The sequence below is a fragment of the Peromyscus leucopus genome, chromosome 19 (assembly GCF_004664715.2).
Source record: "Peromyscus leucopus breed LL Stock chromosome 19, UCI_PerLeu_2.1, whole genome shotgun sequence".
Taxonomy (NCBI): Eukaryota; Metazoa; Chordata; class Mammalia; order Rodentia; family Cricetidae; genus Peromyscus; species Peromyscus leucopus.
The window spans coordinates 64,986,068-64,999,332 of record NC_051079.1 but is presented as its reverse complement, the minus strand read 5'-3'; the positions used below and the strand labels follow the sequence as shown (position 1 = coordinate 64,999,332).

The 13,265-nt window shown below is 50.4% G+C and overlaps 1 protein-coding gene across 3 annotated transcripts in view; it reads right to left on the bottom strand.

The window, feature by feature from the left end:
- Loxhd1 (lipoxygenase homology domains 1) overlaps positions 1–13,265 on the bottom strand; it is a 163,435-nt gene that overhangs the window by 58,783 nt on the left and 91,387 nt on the right. For all 3 annotated transcript variants that reach the window (XM_037196946.1, XM_028872028.2, XM_028872029.2), the window contains 4 exons: positions 7,471–7,637; positions 6,593–6,697; positions 3,940–4,068; positions 2,491–2,655 (listed from right to left, as the gene is read on the bottom strand). In XM_037196946.1, the coding sequence (XP_037052841.1) occupies positions 2,491–2,655; positions 3,940–4,068; positions 6,593–6,697; positions 7,471–7,637 (566 nt within the window). The remainder of the gene's footprint in view (positions 1–2,490; positions 2,656–3,939; positions 4,069–6,592; positions 6,698–7,470; positions 7,638–13,265) is intronic.

Below are 13,265 nucleotides of genomic sequence, written 5' to 3'. Positions count from 1 at the left end.
GAAGGAAGGAAGGAAGGAAGGAAGGAAGGAAGGAAGGAAGGAAGGAAGGAAGCATTAAAACCCTTGAGGAATTCTCAAGCTAATACACAGTGTCTTGTGCTCTTGGATCTTAAAGGAAGCCATCCATATCAGGAGCTACTGGGTCTTGGGTGATCCCAACCTTCTCTAGATGAGGAATCTGCCTCAGTGTACTAAAAGTGAGTCCCTGAAGAAGGACGGAGGCATCCATGGCTGTAGTAGTGTTAGTCTCAGCCATGGAGAACATGTTGTGGACCGTATTCAACACTACCCTCGGCCATCATTTTCATCCCCATAGTGCCAACGGAGTGGGTGTTACTGCGCCCATTTTAGCAGTGGAGAAAGCAAGCTCAGAGGGTGAAGTAACTTGTTCAGGGTCATATGGTGGAACCTGAGCCCAGACTTGTCTGATTTCAGAGCTGCTTCTGGGGTGAACTGGAGGAAATGATTGCTGCCTAACCACAAACCATGGGGTGAGGTGGTTCATAGAAGTGACCACAGGCCCACCGGGCTGAAAAAGACCGACTTATAGCTTGTTGGGAAATAGAAAGCCAGCCTTGCCAGGCCCTCGGGAGTGAAGAAGGTTCTGTCTGCTGTGCAGATCCTTCCCTGGAGACCTTGCAGGTTTGTTCCTGGGAGCCTGAGAGCTAGATGGCACTAGGATTAGGGCTTTGCCAGCAGCAGCAGCAGCAGGAAAGGCTGCAGAGGCATCCAGCAGGCCCCAGCCCATCCTTTTCCAGGCCTGGGCCCAAACTTGGTTCCTGATTCCTAGTTCCTGGTTCCCGGTTCCCTGTTCCTGGTTCCCGGTTCCCAGTTCCTGGTTCCTGGCTCTGCTATTGTCCTAGCTGTGGGCTTCTGCCTCTGTTTTCTCAGCTGTGTTGTGAGGGTAGCCAGATTTATGGCTTTGTTCTTTAAGTATGGACTGTTATGAGTATGTTTATCAAGAATATTCAGAAACAGCTTGACTTGAACACCGGGATCTGTGCTAGATGGTGTAGTGGGGCACTTACTCTCTGAACTGGCTGTCCTGAGATAGCCCTTCACCCACCTGGGCCCTCGGACCACAGTGAAAGCCAAGGACCCTCCTAGCCTTCTTGTGGCGTGGCTCTGACATGCATAGCTCCACCCTTCCCTGTCTGGACCCCTGTCTGCCTGTGTGGCCTGTTCCAGAGGCCCCGCCCCCATCTCCCAGAGGCCCCGCCCCCACCTGCCATCTGTCCTGTGTACCAGCGGGCCTCAGTAGGCTGTGCTGGTCTGTTCCTCCCGGTTTCATGTGTATAGGGCAGTCTTGACCAACTATGACATCTGGCTCCCGAGACGCTTTTCCAGACCCCTGACTGAAACAGCTGTTCCCTGGGAACAAGGCTTCCTGGAAGTCTGGAGCTCCTTGGCTGTGGGTCCCCCTCACCCCAGAAGTGGGTCTGATCAGATCCCTTCCTCCTTGCTCCCTCTCAGGTTGCAGTTCTTTCCACGCCCCACCCCTTTTTAAAAAAGAAAACAACTATGAGTCTAGGATTCAACTGCTGTCGATGTTATGCCATGTCATATGAAGGGATTTGGGTGCTCCTGCTCACAGAATCCCACTCGATCCTGCTGTCGGTTCTGAGTGTCAGTTCAGTCTGACATTCAGGCCACTCCTGGGGTGGGGGCTAGAGCCAAGCCTTGACTATGAGAAAGATCACTTCATTTCAGGCTTTGGATTGGAAGTTGGTTTGGCCTGTTGGTTCCTACTTTGACTGTTCAAGCAAAGTGTAACCTGGCTGACCCATCATGTTGGGATCTGAGTTATTTGAGGAACATTTTTTAGTGTCGTTCATTGTTTAGCTAGAAAAAAAATATTGAATGCTCCCTGTTGGTTTCAGATTTCGCCAAATTCTGACAGATTTTCACAGTTCTGCTGGTTTCGGTCTGGGTCTTAGCACCCAGGGCAGACTTAAATGCACATGAACATTAGGTGTGAGCATTTTCACAACTCACCCTCTCCCCTTTTGATTTGTCCAGAGAAAGGAATTGCATTTACCCTCAAGCCCCCCTCCAACACACACACACACACAGAGCAGAAACTCTCAGAGTGGGAATGTCTCTGAGACATTCATAGAATGGAATGAGTATTGGGATGGGGTGGATCAACGCTCCTCATGACCATTAGTTCAATATTCGTCACCCTGCATCACTGTCCCTACGTGTTGATGAGGAAACTGAGTCCCAGAGAGGCAAGATGACATATTGTCATCAGCTAGCACGGGGTTGAGTTTAGAATAAATCCCTTATTATCTTTTTGGAGATTCAGGGCTAGACCCATAGTACTCCCTCAACCCCAGAGCTCAGGACATTTGAGGAAGGGCCAAGAGAGCTGGACAGAATCTCCGAGGTGGGTTTGGCCCCAGGTCAACTGTGGTGGAGGATCTGGGGCTGGGTTTGACAGGTTCTGGGGTCCCCCAAGAGGGCCAGCCTTGCCATGAGGGTGCCTACATGGTGTGTAAAGCCTTGTCTGGAGCTCTGCATGGAAGAGGTCCCTGACGATGGTCCCGTCGTCCTCATTCTTGGCCAGCCAGCGGCCACAGGGGAAGGTCATGCACTTTCCAAGAGACGGAGCATCCACCTCTACCCAGTCTACAAACCAGCCTGGCGCCTTGCCTGTAGATGGAGAGAGAGAGAGAGAGAGAGAGAGAGAGAGAGAGAGAGAGAGAGAGAGAGAGAGAGAGACCATTAAGAGTGTGTACAATGCCAGGCAGTAGTGGCACATGCCTTTAATCCCAGCACTCGGGAGGCAGAGGCAGGCAGATCTCTATGAGTTCAAGGTCAGCCTGGGCTACAGACTGAGTTCCAGAAAAGGTGCAAAGCTACACAGAGAAACCCTGCCGTGAAAGAAAAAGAAACAAGAGTGTGTACCATATGGCTTCCTGCTGGTGAGCTCAGAGACTCCCAGCACGCTTCCTTTCTTGATGATGTCACCCAGAGCTCCGTCAGTCCTTTCACTGACAGCGTTGCCAAGATGACTCTTACGAAGATGTGTGCATGGCTAGAACTGCATCACACTCCGGGCTGGACCAGTGAAACCAGGGACAGTGAAAGAGCAGCAGATTGACACTTGACATTGTTGGCCTTGGGGAAGCATGGGGAGGAGGTAACAGAAGGGCAGGCAAGCCTGAAGGAAGGAAGGAAGGAAGCAAAATGCTGTCCAGGGTGGGCAAAGTTCCAAACAAGGAGCTCAGGGATGCAGAGAAGGCTTGTGTTTGTGGAGACTTTATCATCTCAGCATAGGCTGGTTCTGTTCGTGATGGATAAAAGGTGGGGCAGCAGACCTCAGCTGAGGGAGGGAAATGAAAGCCAGGTAGAGATCCTTATCCCACAGTCCCGACAGCGCCTGCTTCTAGGATGGGGTTTCTTCCTCCAGCTAAGAAGCAGAAGTTCGGGAGACAGCAAAAAGTCCTACTTTACCATGAAAAAAAATACGGACACACCCTTTTCCTGGCTGCTTTGTCAGTAGATTCCACGAAGGACCAGATGGTTCATTGGTTCCTCAACTGGGGTTCCTAGGCTAGCAACTATGCATGACCAAGAGACTTGAAAGATGAGCACATTCTCATAGCCCCAACTCGGAGATGCTGGGGTGGACCTAGGAGTCATGTTCTAGTATCCCCTCCCACTCTGAGTGACTTCAGTGCACCATCAGGTAGGGGCCCATTATGCTGTCTCAGGGACTTTCAAATCCAGTCACACATTAAAACTACTGAGGTGGGATCTGGAGGAAGGCTTCCCAAGTCGCCTGTGTCCAGGTCCCAGTGCAGATCAACAAGCCTAGGATCGGCAGCCATGGCTCCACCGGGTGAGTGGGACTGTGTTATTATGGAAGTTGTGCGTCCTCACTTGTGGGTGGGCTCTCTAGTTCTGCCAGAGAAGGAAGGGAGGAAGCCAGACCTGTGTTGTCATGGCCGATCCTAACTTTCCACAGGTCTCCCAGATCCAGCGTCTCCACAGTGAAGATTTCAATGCTGTCCCTTTCAAACTTATCGCTGTTGGTCTTGGAGGACTTCAGGAGGGTTATTCCTGCCAACCAGATAATCCCAATGTGACTGAATGGCTCTGAGACTTTCCCAACCTGGCTCACCCTCTATGCTTTCTTCTTCCTCGTAATGGTCAACCTTCTGAATCTCCATCAAACCACCAGAGATGTTATACCTCCCACTGTGTGTGTGTGTGTGTGTGTGTGTGTGTGTGTGTGTGTGCTATGTGTATGGTGTATGGTGTATGCGTATGCATGGTATGTGTGGTTAGGTGTGGTGTGTGTGTGGGGTGTGTGTGTATGGTGCTTGTGTGTGGTATGTATGTGTGGTGTGTGTATATTTGTGTGTGTATGTTTGGTGTATGTGTGTGTTTTATGTATGTGTATATGGTATGTGTATGGTGTGTGTGTGTATGAGGAGTGTGTGTATATGGTGTGTGTGTGCATGGTATGTATATGGTGTGTGTGTATATGTGGGGTATGTGTGTTTATGTGTGGTGAGTGTGTGTGTGGTATGTGTGTATGATATGTGTGTGTGGTATGTGTATATTTGTGTGTATGTGTGGTTTTTGGTGTATGTATGTATGTTTTGTGTATGATGAGTGTGTGGTATGTGTATGTGGTGTGTGTATATTTGTGTGTAGGGGGATTGTGTGGTATGTTTGGGGGGTGTGTGTGTGTGGTATATATATGTATGTGAGTATGGTGTTTGGGTGGTGTGTGGTGTGTGTGGTATGTGTATGGTGTGTGTAGGCATGTGTGGTGTGTGACATGTATGTATGGTGTGCATGTGATATGTGGTGTATGTATGTATGATGTGTGTATTGGTAAATATGTGTATGCCAGTATGGTGTTTGTGTAGTGTGCAGTGTGTGTGTGTGGTATGCGTATGATGTGTGTATGCATGTATGGTGTGTGATGTGTGTGGTGTGTGTGTGTGTGTTCTTTTATTGATCTTTTAAAAACCCTTTCACGTATACTTGCAATTCCCAGTCTGTATCTAAAGAAAAGCCATCTCCGTGCTCATCCAGGAGACAGCCGCAGGGCTGCAGCCAGCGTGGGTTCTTCCACAAGCCTCGCAGTTCTCTGCATGGAGACAGAGCCAGTGGCAAAGTCACCTTCCCCACACTCGTGTGGGGATGCAATGTGCAAAAACTCTCTGCAGATTCCCCGGACTCACGAGAGGGACCGCTCCAGTGCCCCGACTGGCTGTCCCCGATACTGGATTCGGGGCTAGCAGTGGTGTCAGCCTGAAATCTGAGGTGGGCCCGTCTTCACCATCCTCTCCTACCTCCTCGGTACCATGCCGCCCTGAAGTCCCGTCACCCCAGGTCCAGTCCCCCGCAGAAAGCCTTCTGGAAGACTGACTTGAGAGCTCAGACAGACAGACAGACAGACCCTGGGGCCCAGCTCTGCCTGCTGCCGTCCAGTGGTCCTGGGAAACCGCTGTCTGTACTTTGGCTTCCTCAAATGTCAGAAAGGTGTCCTGGTGCTCTCCCTGCAGGGCTACTGTGAGGCCTGAGTGCTCAGCAATGTGACTAACAACAAAAAGCCACGGGGGAGGAAGGACAGTGGCCAGAGCCCTTCACTTCCCTCGAAAATGACTCAGGAACCATCACAAGCCTATTGATCAGCTGTGACCCAATTCGTTATACACCATTTGCTTTATTCAACCTACCAAGTACTAGTGACAATGGATGTTTGTAGGATGATCTTTGATCCCCAAATTGTAAGTGTTCTATGGAATGCAACTCACAGCCCTGACGCCCACATAAAGTTTTATCTCTGTTTCATGAATGGGGGAAACTAAGGCACAGAGTGGTTGAGCAACTTGCCCCTGATCACACAGCCAATTCTGGAATGGAAATTTGAACCAATCAATCAGGCTTCAGAGCCATGCTTTGTATTAGCACACCCACCATTGCCCTAGAATGGAGCTCCTCACAGACAGGGATTAACTCCATTCCCTCTTCAGGGGTGCTCGGCACAGAGCCTTGAGCTAAAGCATGAAGACTGCTTGAAGAATTGTTTCCTTTCTAGACTCAGGCAGAACGGCCCAGGGAGGATGGAGTGGAAGGTGACAATATCGAATTGAAGATGCCACCTCCGCTGACTTCCTGTCCAGCTTCTGGAGTAACTCTGACACTCTCTGAAGACCTCCATTGACTTCCTGTCCAACTTCTGGAGTAACTCTGACACTCTCTGAAGACCTCCACTGACTTCCTGTCCAACTTCTGGAGTAACTCTGACACTCCCTGAAGACCTCCGCTGACTTCCTGTCCAGCTTCTGGAGTAACTCTGGCATTCCCTGAAGACCTTAGAGTGGGGGACCCTGGGGCCCCCCAGGGCTGGGTTTTATTGGATTTGAAAGAGTTCTTTCTTCCAGGTGATTATTGGGGTTCAGTTAGGGCAAGGGCACCTTTGCTGCTGCAACAGGAGCAGCCCCCGACTCTGTCTCATGGGACCCACTACTGTGTTCTGCTGGAGGACAGGTGTGGCCTGGACTTCCTGGGAACCTTCTGCTAAGCTGGCCAGGGTGCCCAGAAAAACGCCATGTTCCTTTCTTACCATTGTCATCCTGTGTGCCGAAGAGCGTGATGAAGACGTTGGCATCCGTGCCCGCATTCTTCTTGTCCCCAGTCTTTATGGTCACGGAAAATGTGGTTGATTTATCTGCCAGGAGAAGAGGACAGAGACGTGAACTGTGGATCACCTGGCGATCCCAGGAAGCGGGGGAGGAGGCTCCTTGATCCACTGTGGCTCTGTCATTCTAGTTCCTCCCATGTCAGTTCTGTACCTGTGAGCGCCACGGTCCGCAACGAGCAATCAGTTCCCACGGTCAGTTCTGCAAACGGCCCTCCTTGAGTTCCTTTAACTCCAGAAACTCCCTCACAACATAGAAATGTCCCCACCCTGCCTACAGCAAGCCCTTGATCTATAGAGGTGGTACAGGGTCAAAGGAGACAGGAGGTGACTTGGGTGTCAGCAGCCCATAGCCAGCAGCTCTAGTCTGACCTCTCTGACCTCTCCAGGGTGGGTGGGGCTTCAGAGACTGGAGATAAGCATCATAGGCCTCCTGGCAGCTACCGCTAATACTTTTTTTCCTCGGGAGCCTAGAAATGTGCCTAGAGGGAGGGCAAAAGATAAACCAGAGCTAGCTCGATCATTCTGTTCTGAATAGCACATCTCACAGCTGTGGACCTCCTCAGTCCAGGCCCTATGCTACCCATATGGGAGCCTGCCCCCCACAACTTCTACAATCTCTCCATGGAGGGGGGGGCACAGGACAACTAGAGTATCAGGAGGAGGTGCCCAGAGCCCATACGTAGGGAAGAGACCAGAGGAGGGGGGAGGGAAAGAGAGACAGAAGTGGGGAAGAGGGGGGGAAATGGAGGGAGGAGAAGAGATAATGGGCGATGAGAGAAATTATCTCTAATATAAGAAACCTTTTTGTTCCAGGGCCATGTTGTCAAGGGGGTTATTATCACCGTGTCCTCCACCCTCCTCATCTTCGCTGGGCAGCACATAGGACTCATCCACTGGCAAGAGCTCCCTGGACAGCTGGCCATCATCCTCCTCCACTGCTAGCCACCGCTGACATGGGAAGTAGTACCTGTGGGGGTAGGGCAAGGAAGATTGGGGTATCTTCGTAATGTTGAAACAGGCTTAGAATGAGGGCCCTCCATGGGGCTGGGTCTCCCCTGTCTGACCTCCACGGCATTGCTCTCCCATTCTGCCCGGTCTAGGAATTACCTACAGGTCTGCCTGAGATAAATAATAAACCCAGAGACATGCTCAGTCCATGATACACTGGTGAAGACATCTGGGAAGGGAGGGACTTGTGAGAGCCGTCATCACCCCTTCTTGGGCAATCTGAGTCAGCTCTTCTGGCACGGTGCTGCCCAAGGAAGGTGCTCCACAACCATGTATGGAGTCCATGGGCTTTGATGGCATGAACCAAGGATGCTTTTGGGGGCTCTAGAGTGTGTCTAAGAAGTAGAAAGTGACCTCGCAGCCATCAAGGGAGAGGTGTCCATGAAGACTTCTCTATGGAAAAGCAGTACTCAGTACAATGGAGGGGCCTGGAGAGGAAGGTGGGCCGACATGAGGGGTAGATTGGTTACTAAGGACTCACTTCTATAGTTCAGTGCTCTGGTTCCTGTCTCCAGCTAATCCTTGTGCGATCTTGAGCAAATCCCTTCCTAGGATTGTCAGATTTAGCTCATGGAGGGCCAGGGACTCCCAGTCACATTTGGATTTTGCACAAACAATGGATCGTGTTTTTGTGTGCATCCCACCTGCTGCTTGGAACATGCTTGTGCGGCTAAGGGCAGGCTCTCTGTAGGAATTTGCTAACTCAACCGCTGTTGCTCTCGCCTCTTTCCTTCCCTTTCTTTCTCCTCAGCCACTCCAGGGCTCCCTTGGAGGCTGTAAGTCAGTGTAAGCTCCAGAGCAGCTCAGGGGGTCTGAGTATGCAGCCCCTCTGCAAGCTGGGGGCTCTCCGTCTGCACCTCATCTCCTTGCCCTGAAGTGAACGAAAGGGCCATTTATGATCTAGTGCAGCTCTGGGGTGGGCAGTATCCCGGAAAGTGTCTCCTCTTGCTGTCTGCGCCCTCAGCACCTCCAAATGTTAGAGAAGCAGATCAGAGGGTGTGATGTCAGCCCCGCACTCAGATGGGTGAGGAAGACCATTTTATATTGATGGACTGGGGGGTGGGGCAAGAGTCGCTGGGGCGACAATGGAGTAGACAGTCATGAAAGTGCACCTGTGGGAGACGGCACCACTCTACTTCTCAAGCTTTAAATGTGTGGGTCCACGGGTTAAACTTTCACTCACTCAGACGACTCAAGGATAATAGGCGGTCGTTCTAAATTATGGCAGAGAGAGGGAGGGAGGGATGGGTTGTGACAGAGACAATGGGAGCCAGCAAGGGCAGGGGCAGAAGAAGAGACAGAGAGACTCTCAGAAAGAGAGTCTAGGAGGTAAAGGGGGCGGGAGCAGAAATCGGAAAGGAAAGGCTCCCTGCTCTCACTGGTGCCGGCTGAACTCACACTGCACCAACACATGCTTCCACTTTGTGGGACTCCATTGTCCCCGAGACACCCGCAGCAGGATTCTGAAGGCCGCCACACTCACGGCTGCAGTGCCAGCCAGCAGACCTCCCCTTGGAACCTGCTTCCAACAGGAAGAAGCAGATCTCAGCTGGAGTCAGGCCAGGCCTGGAAACTGGATGTTTAGCCTTATTTCTCTCAGGGCCAGTAACCACACATGAAAGTCCAGGGGGAATGGCCCTAGTGACCCTTCTGTCCTCCCACAGGGGTAAGCCCGGCTCAAGCAGGTCTCTGGAGCCAGAAGATGTAGCAGGCAAAGGCTGGTAAGAAATAAAGCACAGGGCAAGCAGGTGTTGTGGACCAGAGAGGCAAAGCACACAGCTCAGACCAGGAGGAGGCAGGAATGAGCTCCAGGCTGAGTGCTTAGGAGGGGCACATGGAATCGGAGCTTGGAACCAATGTAAACACACACACACACACACACACACACACACACACACACACACCTTACTTGAAAGTAAAAATTGACTGAGGAGATTGTACAGTCGGGCACTGTTAGGTATAAATAGTTAGCAGGGCCTAGTGAGTGGCACTGAACCTGAAATCCCCACTACTAGAAAGGCTGGGGTAGGAAGATCAGAAGTGCAGGTAACTTAGTGAGACTACTGCTTCAAATTAAAAGCAAGAAGAAGGCTAAGAATACAGCTTGTTGTGCAATGAATGCCCCAAACAGATGAGTAAATAGCCTGGGATGGTGTTTCCCAGGTTCGAGCGTAAGCGAACAACAGGACAACACTGAGTCTGAGCAGCAGATTGTGCTGCTGATGACAATGACTCCAGTCCAGAACTCAGAAACTCTGACCTCGGCCATTACTCAGCCAAGCTTTCTTCTGGAGGCCGGAGGACCGCAACAGTGACAACAGAGAGGAAGTCACTTCTTACATGTGCCACCGTGGAGAAAGGATAATGCCTACATAGGTCAGATAAAAAGGGACCCAGAGAAACGACTAGAGAGGGCATGCCAGGGGTCCACAGAGCAGTAACACCTGGGCAGAGACCTGCCCAAACACAGGGACAGGGAGCCCTGGGGAGGCAATGCCAAGCAGAGGAGACCACCAATGCAAAGGCTCCAGGGAGATCCGATTTTGTTTGGCTCAAGGAATAACATGAACTGAGCAACATGGAGGTGGGGAGGGGGCAGGGCAGGCTGGGACCAGAATGGAGAGAGTACAGAAGCCAGGCAGGACATGTGCTTGTTCATCCTATAGAAGAGAGCGGCCTCTGCAGGTTTTAGGACAAAGGCCTGCAGGATTCTGGTCTGGGTGACACCAGATGGCAAGTCGGGAGGTTGTGACCAGAAGGGCGAAGCTGTAGAATGGCACCATAAAGTCAGATTCATGCTCTTCTGAGCCAGCAGCCACCACATGCAGCTAGCAGGTTGGGGGTGGGTATGAGAAAGAGGGATCCAGGAGAAGCAGTTGGAAGGGAGGTTGCTACCTTGGTCCCCAGTCAGGTAAGGATGGTGTGAGGGTTCTCAAACCCCCTGACCACTGGGCGTTGCCCTGCCCTGTAAAGGCTGGAAGAGCCCAGGGCAGGCGCTGGGACCTCTCAAGGCTAGCAGTGTTCCCAGGAGAGCCACTGTTGTGATTCTGTCTTCTGTGGACTTCTCTTTCTCCAAGATGAAGCTGTGCTCGTGGTCAGTGTGAAGGTTGTTGAAGCCAGCAACACGTGCACAGAAAAAACATGGGGCGGGAGGGAGAGATGAGGAAGGAAGGAAAGACCAGTGAAAGACAGAAACACACTCTGCCAGGACATGGACTTAACCAGAACCCGTAGCCGTCAGAGTAGAAAATGGTTGAAAATGACTGAGGTGCACAAAGGAACAGTTGGACAAGAGAAGAAATGTACCCAGGGGGTGGCACTTTAATTTCTAAATATACAATCCCCCACGCATTCATTCAATGGCAGAGCAATCAAACTCCCAAGAAGAGCTTTTTGTTTTTTTCTTCCAAATCACTTAATGTCTTGATTTGAAAAAGGTAAGTAATAGCTAATATTCTTACAGGATAATGAAAGAGGACAAGTGCCGACAGACATTCAAATAGATCACAAAGCTACAATAATTTTTAAATTGTTGGGCTGGACCAGAAATGTCAAATCAACGGAACAGAGAAACTAACCCTGACTGAGCCAGAGGGGAAGCTGGGCGCGGTCTCTCTCCAGCCTGTCTGCCGGCAGCTCTGTCCTTTCTGAGCTTTTGCCTTTGACTTGCAGGGGCATCTTGGGAAGTAAGCAGGGCAGCATCACTAAGCCAGTTTGTTAGAAGAGGGAGTGACAATCATAGAGAGGCAGCAGTGTGTGCTGGGTACCCTAGCATGAGTTTGTCAGAGGATCCACCCAGGTCAGGACCCTGTGGTCTCTGTTACAGAATTGCTTTGGTGACCAGAATACTGAGTTATCTGTGAGGTGTGCATCAGGTGCCCTTGAAATGACCAGGTAGGGTTTGGGGGGAGAATAGGGTGAGACCACAGGCTGCAGGCCAAGAAATGTATCCAACACATATTTATTTATTAAGTGCTTACTAAATTTCATATACTGTCAGCCCCTCAGCAGTCCTGACACCATTCCAGAGCTAGCATGCTTTCCCCTATCACCACTCAGCTCCACATGGAAGAACCTTCTTTCACCTCAATTACCCTAGATTCCCTCATCCAGGAGGCAGTGTGACCTAGTGGTAGGAAACACACCACAGTTCATATCAGTGGTCTGGATACCAAGCCTTGCTCTGGCACCAGCTGGTTCTGGGGTGTGATGGCTTGAAAGAAAATGGCCCTCTAAGGGAGTGGCAATATTAGGGGAGGTGTGACCTTGTTGGAGGAAGGGTGTCACTGTGGGGGTGGGCTTTGAGGTCTGTTTTGCTCAAGCTCCTCTCAGTGTGACATCAGTTGACACTCAGCTCCAGCACCACATCTGCCTGCACACTGCCATGCTCCCCATCATGATGATAATGGACTGAACCTCTGAAATTGTAAACAAGCCATCCCAATTAAATGGTTTTTTTTTTCATTTATAAGAGTTGTCGTGGTCATGGTGTCTCTTCACAGCAATAGAACGCTAACTAAGACCAGGAGTGAGGTATTGCTGTGATAGGCCTGACCATGTGTTGGTTTGGAGGAATTTGGGCTTTGGTACTTTGGGTTATGAAAGCACTGGAATGCTTTAAGCACTGCTTAATGAGCCATACTAGTAGGAGCATGGAAGACAGAGGTGCTCAGAGTTATGTGAACTGTTGGGGACTCACTCAAGAGGTTTCAGAGGAGAATTTTAGTATGTTGCCTGGAGATTGTTCTTGTGATATTTTGGTGAAGAAAGTGGCTGCCTTTTGCCTTTGTCCAAAGAGTTTGCTGAGGCTAAAGTGAAGAGTTTTGGATTAATTCCATTGGCAGAAGAAATCTCAAAACAGCCTAGTGTGGACTCTGTTGTGTGAATATTAGTGGTAACTTTAATGAAGATTCATAATGAAAAGGAGCAAGATGAGCAGGGAAAAATATTTGAGGAGAAAAAGAGTACCAGAAAGTGGAATGGAGATAAATCCTCTGTTGAAGGAGAAAAATGGATTAAGATGTGGAATAAGGGGACTGGTGACCTTGAGGAAAGATCCCACTCAGCTAAGTTTCCATCTTGTGAAAGGGAACTGAAGAGAAGCTTAGAGCAGGGTATTGTGGGGCATACCTTTAATCCTAGCACTGGGAAGGCAGAGGCTGGTGGATCTCTGAGTCTGAGGCCAGCCTGGTCTACAGAGGAAGTTTCAGGACAGCCAAGCAGTGAAGGACAGAAAGCTGGTGAAGGTGTAATCAAATGAAGGGGCCATATTCCAGCCCCAGTAAGCAGCAGAACTCGGCAGCTTTGGTCACGTGGTTCTGGCTTTAGTGTCAAGGGCAGAAGAAAGGAGTTATGGAATAAAGCCACTAAGGCCAGACTTGTGCCAGGGATGTCCCTGAATGGATTTCTAGTAGAGAAGCTGTGAAGGTGAAGCCTTGGAGAACCGAAGATGTTAGAGATGCCAGAGTTGTGGAGTACCTGCCAAGGAGAGCTGCTAACAGGGAGTGGAATGAACCCAAGAGAAAAAGTATGTTACAGTCAAACCTGAATGGAGTTGGAGATCTAAAGAGAGTTTTGACATCAGACA